The sequence below is a fragment of the Octopus bimaculoides genome, chromosome 5 (assembly GCF_046866305.1).
Source record: "Octopus bimaculoides isolate indiv1 chromosome 5, ASM4686630v1, whole genome shotgun sequence".
Classification (NCBI taxonomy): Eukaryota; Metazoa; Mollusca; class Cephalopoda; order Octopoda; family Octopodidae; genus Octopus; species Octopus bimaculoides.
In genome coordinates this window covers 96662694-96676991 of record NC_142932.1, presented here as the reverse complement: position 1 = coordinate 96676991, position 14298 = coordinate 96662694, and the positions used below count along the sequence as shown (strand labels likewise).

Sequence of the window (14298 nt, the reverse complement as noted above, 5' to 3'; positions counted from 1 at the left end):
GTGTGTATATAATGCACATATAGCAATAATATAAATCATTCATACTAGCAGAAAGACCACCCTCCAGGCGGTTTTCTGCTAGCCACTCGATAATATTTCCACATTTGATTCCCAATTCTAATAATTCTAATAATTTTTATGTTATTTTACATCTAATTATTTCTTTGTATAATAGTGTTCACTTGCTTAGTAAATATTGCTTTCATTATTTTATCAGTCAATCTGTTATATATATTTAACATTAATAATTGGTAATATATATATTTAGCATTAATAATTAGTGCATAGATAGATGGATGGATGGACGGATGGACAGACGGCCGGATGGACGAATGGACAAACAGATACACACTTACACTCACACACACAAAAGTCTGGTGCTGTGAGAACACATGGAAATGATGTTTCCTTACTTTTTTAAATATGCCCAAATTTAAAATGATCCAATATAACAATATTATTCAGTTGGCAAGTGTTGAAATATGCCAAAACAATTTAATTCCACACAAATATATGTTACTTTACATATAATTTATGTGTTAATTCTATTTACTGAAACTTGCTAAAAAGCATATTTTGCTTTAAAGTGGTATCTCCTTGTAGACACAAATTGTCAGAAATCATACTGTTTCCATTGCTCTCAGCCAATATTTTTATATTAGCCTTCTCTCGAACTCTAGATAATGCAACATACAGCTGACCATGTGAGAAAAATTGTGTCGGAAGATACATTCCAATTTGTTCAAAAGTCTGTCCCTGTGCCTTGTTGCACGTCAAGGCAAAAGTTGGCTTGACAGGAAATTGTTTGCGTGTAAATGTGAATGGAAATTCCATTTCTTGAGATACATGTAGTATTCTTTGGATTAGCAGAGTTGATCCTACATAGGATCAGAAGCAATCTTAGCCCCAATAACATCATTATGTAAACTGACAATGATGTAGTGTGTGTCATTGCAATGTCCATTAGTGGCATCTAAATTTCTCAGAAGCGCAATGCATCATTTTTTCTTCAGTTTGAGAATGTGTGGTGGAAACCCTGATGCTGTAAGTTTGTTGATGAACTCGATTAGGTGCAGTTTCATTATAAACTGTATCTGAAGTTCTGTATATTTTTAGCTCACCAACTCACAGAAAATCATTCACAAATTGTGCTGCTTCATTTATTGGAGTAACAATGGTTCTATTTGCAAGCCTCACAGGGTTTGTAAAGTTATTTTTGAGGTAAGCATATACAAAATCACAAAGGTCATGGGGTAGTTTGATTTTGAATTCTCCTAGGCTTTGTTCAACAGAAATGTTACCGTTTCCTACATCAAGAAGGTAATTAGCCAATTCTCTTTCATCAGAATGACCTTCTGTAAGAAGTCTTAGATTGGTTGTCAACTCTACTACTTCCACGTGACTGCAAAGAAAAGATCTTTTTAGTGTTGCATCAACAATTTGTGATCTAACACCATTATTCTGAAGTAGAATATTCTCCTCACAAGATACTCTAACCTGTCAGTCATGTGTAGCAGAAACAGAATCATGTCTACATATCCGTGCATATTCAGGCATCTGTTTCAGTCGCTTTGCCCTGGTTTCATCTGATTCAGTTGCCCATCTTTCTCTCTGCCATTGTGCCTTTGCTGCTAAATTTTATTTTTCAGTCACATATTATACATAAATGAAAGCTTGTTAAAAACTATCTTGCTAGAAATAGCAGCGATCACATAGTTATTATTGTAAGGTTTATAGTGTTCCAAGTAGCCATACCAACAAAATCACTTCTGCATTAAAAAAAAAAGAAATTATACCAGTATATTAAAAAAGTTTCATTTTATCAAAAATATTCATTTAACAAACTCCAGAAACTGATAATATTCTTGAAATTGTAAGGCAGCGAGCTGGCAGAAACGTTAGCATGCCAGGCGAAATGCTTAGCGGTACTTCGTCTGTCTTTACTTTCTGAGTTCAAATTCCACCGAGATCAACATTGCCTTTTATCCTTTCAGGGTTGATAAATTAAGAACCAGTTGTATACAGGGGTTAGTATAATCGACTGGCCCCCTTCTCAAAAATTTCATACCTTGTGCCTAGAGTAGAAAAGAATATTCTTGAAATTATGCATTGTGTCTAAGTTATACAGCTATTTTGTCTAATAGCATGCATTCATTCAACACAAAATCACTTAAAAATTATACCAGTATATTAAAAAATTTTCATTTTATCAGAAATATTCATATAGCAAACTCCAGAAACTAATACTATTCTTGAAATTTAGTTTTGTATCAAAGTTATACCGCTGTTATTAAATTATCATTAATGAAAATAAAAGCAAGTGAGAATGAGAGACTGTTGCAAATAAAAACGTAAAATGTTGCCTGCAATGAATTAAAAGTGTTTATTATTAAACATTAAAATCTACTCCGCAGTGAATGCAATGAATGTTTAAATTTGCGAGAATTTGGAGCTTAAAAACTTCGATAAACTTCAGAAATTGAAATTATAGGCATTTCTTAGAACATGGATTTATAAAAATATTTCCAGATGGTCAAGCTTTTAATATTGCTTTCTTTTAGTACTTTTAGTAATTGTTACATACCTAGTTAATAAACAGCTTTCTCCATTATAGTATAGATTGTCCACTTCAGAAAACCTTCAAAAACACAATTGCATTTTGTCATAAAAGAAAACAGAATGTTATAATTTTGATCATGTTTTTTAGAAAATTTTAGTTCATTGCAACAAATTTCTTTCTATTAACAATTTATATAATATTGTTTATCAGCTAAATAAATGAAAGGAATGAAATCAGAAGATTATATAGTTTAATCAGGAGTACTTTGGGAGTACTTCGTCTGTTGGAAAATAGTCAAATTTAGTTCACTTGTCTTTTAAAGATATTTTTACTCATTACTATGGCATAATTGTTCGAATTTTGTCTATTTGACCTTCAGAGATAATATGGTTGGTTAATTGTAATACTACCCTGTGTTTACTGTAACAAAATGGTAAATTTGCATTTCAGGCTTAACAAGGTTTCTCAGTAATACTGGTAATATTATATTCAGAGAACTGTCATGTTAAGTCATTTATCTTTCTAAAACATGTTTCTTCAGTGTTACTTAATCTTTATGTTAGTGTATTGTCACTAGTCATTCTGAAATCAAGTTAATTAGTGAACATTATTATTATTATTATTGGGTGAGAGAGCAGTGCATGCCATCAAAGTGACACTGGGGTAAAATATACAAAGCCCATTATACCCATCATGGCTACCCATCTAATAAGGGTACACCAGGTACATGCATCACAACCATATGTGCACGACATAGTGATCTCATATCAAGATAAACAGCGCATGACCTCGCAGGTGGGGCCCAGTTAGAATTTTCTTCAGGTCGAGTAGCCCATCCCACTCAAAAGGTCCCTGAATAAGGTTTGTTTAAGGATGTTGAGCAAAACACCCATGTTTCCAAAGGTGAATTATTCAAACCCCAAAGAATTCCTCTCAACACATGGCTATGATGCTCCCCCACTACTTCTGCTCATGATCAGAGATGCACATATCGTCAGCTACCAAGGGACATGCTCAACTGGTTAAGGTCAAACAACTGACAAGCAAATCTGTGGTATTAAGCAGAATATTTGCTGTAGCTCATCTTTTATACCAAGACAAAACAATCTACATGATAACACATCCAATCAATTAAGATCAGAAACCATGAGAGCCACTGCCTGGCACTGCATCCGGGCATCATCATCATCATCATCATCATCATCATTATTGTTATTATTATTATCATTATTATTATTATTATTATTATTATTGTAGTTACTATTTCGGAACTATAAAAATGTTGGCATTTTAAAAATTATTTTATACTATTTGTATTTTTACCTTTCCTATTTTTATTGAATTGCTGTTCTTTTTGATTTCCATTTTATTTCCTACCATTCTAAAATATGAGTAGAGTGTTAAGGAAAAATGAAAGAGAAGTAAAGATAATATTAATTGATTTTGCAGCTCTCTCTCTCTTTCTTCTGTCCTCTCTTTACTTCATTTACCTTTGGTTTCCTTCAATATGTTTTCCTATCCAAATCATTTCTGATTATTGCTTCTTCCTTTTACTTCTTCCTGCTTGTTGTTTTCACACCCATCTTTGTCTTTTGTTTTTCTGTAAATTACAACTATATATATATATATATATATATATATATATATATATATATATATATATATATATATATATAGGTAATGAAAAATCAAAGAAGTGAACTCTTTTCAAGAAACAACACCATAGGGCTCAATTTAGTGAGCGATTAGTAGGATTAATTAATTAGATGGAGACAAATTTCCAGATCTATAATACTCCTCATCAAAGCCAACATATATCTAAATACAGAGGGTATATATATAAGGCATTATAAATATGCAAACATATAACATATAAAAACAGATGTATACATATTATAGTGTAATTCCATGCCCAAATCAATGTCAGATAAAGAATTGTATTAATACATACAGACAAATCAAAAAGTCTCAACCTGATGAGATGACAGTTTACAATATCCAAAAGGGAAATCCTCAAACAAATCCAATAAATACGAAAGACTCCTACGGCCATTTCCAGGAATGTGCGAAGAAGTGTGTGGGTAAATCCTTGTCAACTTCAGTAATCCACAATTTCCTTTATCAGAGAATACGTACAGATTCAGAATTTTAAATAAAATCATAAAACTATTCATGATAGTATAAGAATATGTTTAAGCTGTTTTAATTATATTCATGTATAAAAATTTCATAAATTCCAGGATTCCAGGTCATTGAACAAACGTTCATACTGTACAACTATTATGAAAATTACAAAAAATTTTACAAAATTTATATATTTAGCTTGTCCATGAAATATGCATGAATATAACCTAGGATGAGTTCAAAATTTGGTGGGGTAAGCTAATTTAAAGTGTATAGATTGATTAATTATTATAGTGAGAAAAATTTTAAAGTAGAAAAGTACTTATGCTGACATGAGATCAAACACTCAGTGATCTTCTCAAGCAATAATTTTGTATCCGTTCGTAGTATGTTAATGGTTTCCTTAATGCATAATTTGCAAACTTTTGCATGATTATTATATGGAGTGGATTCACTCATTGTAGACCATATTAAAAAGTATTTATTATTACCATTTTTTTTATTTATTGATATAAATGGCCAAGGCCGTTGAGTTTTTAGATACTTATTTACAAACAAGTTTAAATGTGCCCCGCACCTAACTTTGAAATCAATATTATTCCCTATATATACTTTCTTAGGATCATTTAATGTGTTTACTTCACATTTTTATATGACATTCTTTCATAGGCACTGACTGTTTAAAAGTCAGTTTCGGGATTGAGTAGACAATCTGGTAATAAAACATCTCGGAAACAGGATATAATCTTATTTAAAGTTCTGGCGTTACAGGATTGGGAGTTGCATTTTTGTCCCTAGAACAATCCTATACTAGTGTTATTATCAACCTTATTTCGCAATTTAAATCTATCATTTATTGCTATAATCAACCCCAAATTTGGTGCCATAGAATAGGATAATTTCAAAGATGATCTATTAAATATAGAATGATACTTATGTTCTAAGGGGAAGTTCTTATTGATTAACCTAAAAAACATCTTAGGGAGGTTCCTAATCTGAAGGGAAAATGAAGGGGTAAATTCTTTAGTATTTCAATACATTTTTATGTAATTTTGGTAAATATATCTGTTAAAATGAGATGTCAGTGTTATTTTCATTTTTGCATATTTGAGATGACGGTTTATTCACTGCACCCTCTATATATATCTGAACATATATACATACATATATGTGTGTGCGTGCGCGTGTGTGTGTATGTATATGTGTATATATATATATATATATATATATATATATATATATATATATATATATATATATATATATATATATATATATATATATATTTATATATATACTACACTCTCTGAGTGGTTGGCGTTAGGAAGGGCATCCAGCTGTAGAAACTCTGCCAAATTAGATTGGAGCCTGGTGTTGCCATCCGGTTTCACCAGTCCTCAGTCAAATCGTCCAACCCATGCTAGCATGGAAAGCGGACGTTAAACGATAATGATGATGATGATGATGATATATATATATATAAGTATATATGTACATACACACAGAGTTTTTTTTGGAACTGAAAGTTTCATGCCACTTTGATCTTCAGGTGAGAATTGTTACAATTAAGTGATATATTTATATCCTTCACTGTTTGTGTGATCTTGTGTTTGTATTTGTTCACTGGTTTACATTTTAGGTTCATCTGTTGAGTACTGTGTCTCTGGCCTTTTCATTCATTTACATAATATATGTATATACTTATTACATACAACCAAAAACCTATTTTGCTTATTACTACTTATACAGTTCAGTTTGTTTCTCAGTTACCTTCCTAAGTATTACTGGCATTTATTTTATGTATTTCAAAAAACTGATTTTTTTTTCTTATGGATGAGAAAACTGTAAAATATTCAGTCTGTTTCACATCCTATAAATTATTCCTAAATACATAAGATGCCTTTTTAGCATATCAACTTTAACTATACCCATGAGGTAGTGAGGGAGCCTCCATGTTGCTGATCAAATTACTAGAAATAATATGCAAATCCACCTCAAATTATACTCTATCATCTTCAAAATGAAAAGGATAAATTGAATAATTTAGTCCTAGATACATTATTCTTGAAAACAAGATGGAGTGAGTGTCCATAAATGCAAAGCCTTTGATAGGAGGGCTTATTTGGGGCTTAGCAATTCATGTTACCCATATTTTTATCTATTTACTTTATAAATCCATTAAGTTAGCTGCATTTCTCTCCACAGAGTTATATGACACATACATCATGATTTCCATAATTTTATAAACACTGTAAGTTTCCCACTTTCGTTTCTCCTCTTTACAGATGGTGTCATCCTTGTGGAGCCAGATTACTTAAAGGATCGCAAGGTCTATGCTCATATCTTAGCTGCATTTCGCTATGGCAGAGAAGATTTGGATGTCTTAGGACTTACATTCCGCAAAGACCTCTTTCTGTCATCTGTACAAGTGTATCCACCACCAAAAGACCAAGAACGACCTTTGACACGACTCCAAGGAAGACTCATCAAGAAGCTTGGTCCAAATGCTTACCCGTTTTATTTTGAAGTAAGTATTCTGTTTCAAGTTGTGCCATTGTATTTCAGCTACCACCAGATATTTTTTTTTTTCGTAGCTTGTAAATTTCTTCATATTCACTTGATTATCTAAAAAATCATTGGTGTGGTTGCTGGTGCCAAATAAAAAGCATTGGCAATGGTGATTCCTGTCAAGCCATCCAACCTATGCCAGCATGGAAAATAGACATTAAATGATGATGATGAAATGACAAGTATTGAATTTTGACATCATAGTGAATACATTAAATTGAATACTGGAGAGTATTTTAGTTCAAATCTAATCAACTTTTCCTTTCATGTGTTTAGATTTTATAAAATCAGTTGTTGCATTGGTGCAAAATTTAGGAAAGGAAAACTTTGAGTTAGAGTAAATGAAACATTCTTCCAGTTACTTTTTCTTAGCAGATCCATTTCACATTCAGCTGGTTTTGTCCATCCAAAGCTAAACATATTTCTTTACATCTTCATTGTACATTACAAGACCTGAAGTGCATGATTCTTATATTAGAGGGAGGGCATCTCAGTAGAAACTCCATAGTTTCAGATTCTGTACCTCAATGATGCACAAGGACTGTGTCCACAATTGTTGTGTGCCATCTTGGCCCTATCAGCTTCTATTCTCAGTTGATTAACCCTTTCAACACCAACCCTCCTTAGACTACTTCTTGTTCTATGATAACAACTTTATATTTTAAAGTAGCATAAAACTGAAATCTTTTTTCAAAATTCTTTTGTAATTTATATTCCAAACATCAGCTTAACAGGACAGATTAGTTTATTAAATTCTTTATTATTCTTAAATGAAACAATGGCTGTGTATTTTAACAAAAATATTCTTTTCTACTCAAGGCACAAGGCCTGAAATTTGGGGGGAGTGGTGGGAAGGGGGCAGTCGATTAGATCAACCCCAGTACGCAACTGGTACTTAATTTATTAACCCTGAAAGGATGAAAAGCAAAGTTGAACTCAGAATGTAAAGACAGACGAAATACCACTAAGCATTTTGCCCAGCATGCTAACATTTCTGCCAGCTCGCTACCTTAATTTCAGCAGAAATATTGTAAATAAAGAGTTAAGGCAAATGGTATCTGTTCAGTTGCCATCATTTCTTCTGTTATCATGTGTGGTATGCTGTTGTTTCTTCCCACCCCCACCCCCACCAACAACAGAAGTATCAACCTCAATGGGAGTGACACATTTAAGGACACTTTTTTTTTGACATCAACTGAATCTGAATCCATATTTGTTTGAACAAAGGATACTGTTCATCTATTTTGTGATGACGATACTCCATCAACATTCACTGCTGAGTCCATAATGACTGGCAAGGATATTCGTGCCTGTCATCATAGGATCAGTAAATGCCAGAATACATGAGATGCCAGAGTTCAGAAGAAGTCAATTGCTGGTCAAAGGCAGCCTCTGATTACAATGCCTTTTATCAACAAGTAATTTACTTTATTGATATTTACTATCTACTCTGAGTATTTACTCACAGTACATGCCTGATACATACATACACACATATATGTGTGTGTGTGTGTATGTATGGATGGATGGATGGGTGGGTGGATGGATGGATGGATACTCCATCAATTGCCAGGTGGGTAAGCTAGAGGTAGTAGATAGCTTCCATTATCTAGGTGCCTGAGTTAGTAGCTGAGGTCGATTCTCCAAGAGTATAGCTGTGAAAATTAGAATTGCCAGCCCTGGTCAAACCATCCAGCCTATGCCAGCATGGACAACAGGCATTAAATGACGAAGATGATGATGATATGTAGGCAGTGTCCCAACATGGCTACAGTCTAATGATTGAAACAAGTAAAAGAATATATATATATATATATATATATATATATATATATATATATATATATATATATATATATATATGTGTGTGTGTGTGTGTGTGTGTGTGATATTAAAGCCTCTATCTTTCTGAATTTTATAGATGTGATGGTCTATCTGTTTCCCACATGAATGACTACACATAGATAAATTCAAAAAGGACTTAATAAGCAAATTTAAGGAGTATGACCTGAAAATCACCATCAGTGACCATTAATTTCCCAGATAGATGCCTAGACTTCTCTGTTACCAAATTTTACCCTTAGAGAAAAAACTCTACTACAAATATTATGTAGATACATGAAAACATCAACATTTCCCCAGACATTAGACAAAATAGCCTAGGAGATAGATGTAGGAAAATAAACAAACATATGATCCGACAGCTATATATCCAATCAGGTGTCTACCAAGTTAAAGTGTGTGTGTAGAGAGAGAGGGAAAAGACTTACTCTAGGTACTGTGTAGTGGAGCTGAAATTAAAACCACATGGTTCAGAAACGAACTACTTAACCACTCAGCCATACCTGATGAGAAGCATAAGGTGTCCTGCATTGCAAAGCAGTGCACCAGTGCAAATTAAGACATGAATGGAGAAAAATGTGCACAGAACGATAGTGGTGAACTTGCCCTCCCTTATGCTGATAAGAAAAGGCTTTGAAATATCACTATGAGATGTTGTTAAATGAGGATTATGTGTGGGAGAGAAATAACTACCAAAAATAGATTTATCAGTAGGACCAGCTTTTGAAGATAACAAATATTCTTTTATAAATGTGATTAAAGAATATGAAAGTAAGGAAAGCAGCTGGACTATGAGAGGCTGGATCTGACCAGTTCCAACATAAAACAGGTAGACACTGAAAATCATCATCATCATCATCATCATCATCGTTTAACGTCCGCTTTCCATGCTGACAATAAAAGGATCTATATTAATCATTTGCGTAATCAATAAAGTGGTGTTTGTATCCTTTAATTTAGCAGAACTATGGTCAAAAGCTTTTCATCTTATCGCATCCATTTTGCTCTGACCATCTCTTTTTTGCTCTGATGTTATTTGTTTAAACTAGTGGCATTTAACAGTATACAAACAGCTAAATACTAAGTTGTTGAAATCTCTTCTGAAGGACATTCGGATTTAGCTCTTTAGCATTTAAACCAATCATATCTGGCCCAAATATTCTGCCTGTTTTATGTTGAAACTGGCCGGATCCAGCTTCTCACACATACCCCACAATATCATTCTAAAAATTAACAATTGTGTCTTCAAAATCTTGAAGCTACAAGATACTACATGAATTAATTTTTTTAAATGTAGGTAAATAAGTATTACATTTGATAAATTAATCTGAATGCTAAAGGGTTAGGCTCGTAGAGCTACCATCCACAGAAAGACAACTCTGTAGTTGAGCATTGAACAAATTAGAAAGAGATGACTTTTGTTGTTTCACAGTACCAAGACTAACTTATTTCAGCTGGTTATAAATGAATAATTGTAATTTCTGCCTTACATTTCTCTCATTTGGTTTAGAAAATAGGTACAGCTTCCAATTTGTGAATGTTTCTAGTTCTATTAATTCTTACTAATGTTCGCTTTTTTAAAACTATTCAATCGAGGTGAGAAAAACAAATGTTACATTTACTTTGCATTTTGAATTGCTTATCTATGTTACAATGATTCAGGCTTGCTAATGTTATAATATACTTCATGGTTTTCTTTCTGTCTTCAGTTGCCTCCTAATGCTCCAGCTTCTGTTACTCTGCAACCCGCACCTGGAGACACTGGAAAAGTAAGTTCACAACATTGTTTTCATATTTTACTCTAAAGAAACTAAATTCACTCCTAGCTTGCTGATGTAATTCTTTTGACTAAGCAAAGAAATGGATTTAGACGTAGAACAACTTATTCTACAAACTCAATCCTATGTAAACAGAGTGGAGATGAAGTGATTGAGCAAATAAAGGAATTTGGCTACCAGCACTAAAGAGGTTGTTGTGTCTTCAACAAGACAAAACTAAAGGGGCCTCTTGACCCCTTTAGTCTTGTCTTGTTTTCTCTGTTCATTTACCAACCACTTTACAGGATGTACAGGATCAGCAATAGTGAAGTTTCCTTGTGCTACACAGAACAATGGGGTCTTCACTGCTCAATGCTGTCTTCATTCATTCTGGATAGCATGGCTAATAGCAGGATAGAAGAGTGGGTGATTGCAAAGGCTGAACTGCAGTGAAGTGGAGAAAAAATGAGAGTATAAAAGGAGGAAACAAAGTGTTTGGGGTAACAGCATGGAAGAGGAAGGAGGAGAGAGAGAGAGAGAGTAACAGCAGAGTAAAATGAGAGAGACAACAATAGCATAGGGTTATGAGAGAAAGGTACTAATAGAAGCTACGTATTTGCTGAGAAAGAGTGAGTTAGTGATGGATCATCATCATCATCATCGTTTAACGTCCGCTTTCCATGGTAGCATGGGTTGGACGATTTGACTGAGGACTGGCGAACCAGAAGGCTGCACCAGGCTCCAATCTGATCTGGCAGAGTTTCTACAGCTGGATGCCCTTCCTAATGCCAACCACTCCAAGAGTGTAGTGGGTGCTTTTACGTGCCACTGGCACGAAGGCCAGTCACGCGGTACTGGCAACGGCCACGCTCAAAATGGTGCTTTTTTACGTACCACCTGCACAGGAGCCAGTCCAGCGGCACTGGCAACGACCTCACTCGAATGATTTTCTAACATGCCACCAGCACAAGTGCCAGTAAGGCAACACTGGTAACAATCAGGCTCAAATGGTGCTATTTACATGCCACTAGCATGGAAGCCAGACAGCTACTCTGGCAATGATCACGCTCGGACAGTACTATTAGTGCTCCACTGGCACAGGTGCCAGTCATCGAATATGGTTCAATTATGATTTCGATTTCACTTGCCCCAACAGGTCTTCACAAGCAGAGTCTAGTGTCCAATGAAGGAGAGGTTGGCATGAGTGCCAGTTGTCGAATTTGGTTCGATTTCGATTTCAAATTCACTTATCTCAACAGGTCTTCGCAAACAGAGTTTAGTGTCCAATGCAGTAAAGATACGAATAAGTGAGCTGGTTACACTTCTGGCAGAGGCCACAGATTATGCTCTCACTTGGCTTGCCGAGTCTTCTCATTTACTGCATATTTCCAAAGGTCCCAGTCACTAGTCATTGCCTCGGTGAGGCCTAAAGTTCAAAGGTCATGCTTCACCACCTCATCCCAGGTCTTCCTGGGTCTACTTCTTCCACAGATTCCCTCAACCGCTAGGGTGTGGCACTTTTTCACACAGCTATCCTCATCCATTCTTGCCACATGTCCATATCAGCGCAATCGTCTCTCTTGCACACCACAACTGATGCTTCTTAGGTCCAACTTTTCTCTCAAGGTACTTACACTCTGTCGAGTATGCACACTGACATTACACATCCATCGGAGCATACTGGCTTCGTTTCTTGCAAGCTTATGCATGTCCTCAGCAGTCACAGCCCATGTTTCACTGCCATGTAGCATGGCTGTTCGTACACATGTGTCATGCAGTCTGCCTTTTACTCTGAGCAAGAGGCCCTTTGTCACCAGCAGAGGTAAGAGCTCTCTGAACTTTGCCCAGGCTATTCCTATTCTAGCAGCTATACTTTCAGCGCACCCTCCCCCACTACAAACTTGGTCACCTAGATGACGGAAGCTATCAACTACTTCTAGTTTTTCTCCCTGGAGTGTGGCAAAGATTGTTTTCTTCACATTTTCAGTGTTTACTGCTCCTGAGCATCTTCCACATACAAAACTATCTTGCTAGTTAGCCTTCCTTTGATATTGCTGCACCTCTTATGAGTCCATAGCTTACACTGGGTACATCTTATGGAGTTTCTACCTACACCTTTTCTACAGATTGAGCAGGGCCATCTACCTGAAGGGATTTGTGGTTCGTCTGCTTTCCTACTTATTAGGACTTTGGTTTTAGCTAGGTTGACTCTAAGGCCCTTCGATTCTCCTCCTTGCTTCCACACCTGAAACTTTTTCTCTAGTTCTGACAGTAACTCAACAATTAGAGCAAGGTCATCAGCATAGAGGAGCTCCCAGGGGCATCCTGTCCTAAATTCCTCTGTTATTGCCTGGAGGACTATGATAAATAGGAGGGGGCTGAGGACTGAACCTTGGTGGACCCCTACCTCTAACTGGAATTCTTCACTGTACTCGTTGCCAACCCTCACCTTACTGACAGTGTCCCTGTACATGGCTTGCACAGCTCTTACTAACCATTCATCTATCCCTAGTTTCCTCATTGACCACCAGATAAGGGAGCAGGGGACCCTGTCAAAGGCTGGATGTCAATTATTAGTGACCTAGGAGAGAGAGAGAGTGTGGCATGGTAAAAAAAGTGCCAGTGACAAACAATCAAGACAGTGATGATAAGTGATTGATGTTAATGAAGGAATAACCTGAGGAAGAAGGATTATTGCTAACCGTGCAAGGGAGTAAATAAAAGAATGTATTAGATGCCAGCAGATTCAATACAATTTTCATTATTCAGGCAACATGACAAGAAAGTGAGGTGAGTTGAAAGAGATATGGATAGTGGTAGGGCGAGTGGTCTAAAGTTTTCCTTCCTTCATTTAATAGGTAGCATGGTTCAGCAAGCAGGAGAAAGGGTGGTGCTAGAGAGATGAGAAGTTATTAAATAGATAAGAAAGACAGCATATGAAGATGGAAAGCAGGTTCAAAATGGGCAAATTGCCCAGATGTAAATAGATATTATGCATCCCAGTCTCCATCACTTACTCAGCATTTCATGGTACATTTTGCCATGCTTTCGTGGCTAGTTAGCTCTTCTCAAAATATTGCACATTGTCAGTTGACAACAGGTCTTGGATTTTTGTGGTTTTCGTCACTGTTTACAATTACCTTTAAAACAATTTTTTAATGTATCATATAGATGTAATTTTTGACGCTGAATTCGAATTTGTTATTTATTCCAGAAAATTTTTTTAAATGTTACAGGTGTTCAAAGTTTGATAATTTTCAGAATTTTCAGCCAATCAGAAAACAGCACATTCTCTGCTTCTTCTATCATCAGGGAATGGTGGGCATCAGCATATCAAAACATTAAACTAAAATTGTTGAGTATGAGTTCCATCTGTTGCAAAAATTATAGAACATGTGGTGGTTACACTCCTTGTGTGCATGCACAGCATCTTTTGTTGCTATGGAA

General features: G+C 35.3%; 1 protein-coding gene across 3 annotated transcripts in view; it reads left to right on the top strand.

Annotated features, from left to right (window-relative positions):
- LOC106869179 (beta-arrestin-1) overlaps window positions 1–14298 on the top strand; it is a 272032-nt gene that overhangs the window by 229582 nt on the left and 28152 nt on the right. For all 3 annotated transcript variants that reach the window (XM_052968277.2, XM_052968278.2, XM_052968276.2), the window contains exons 4-5: window positions 6970–7211; window positions 10804–10863. In XM_052968277.2, the coding sequence (XP_052824237.1) occupies window positions 6970–7211; window positions 10804–10863 (302 nt within the window). The remainder of the gene's footprint in view (window positions 1–6969; window positions 7212–10803; window positions 10864–14298) is intronic.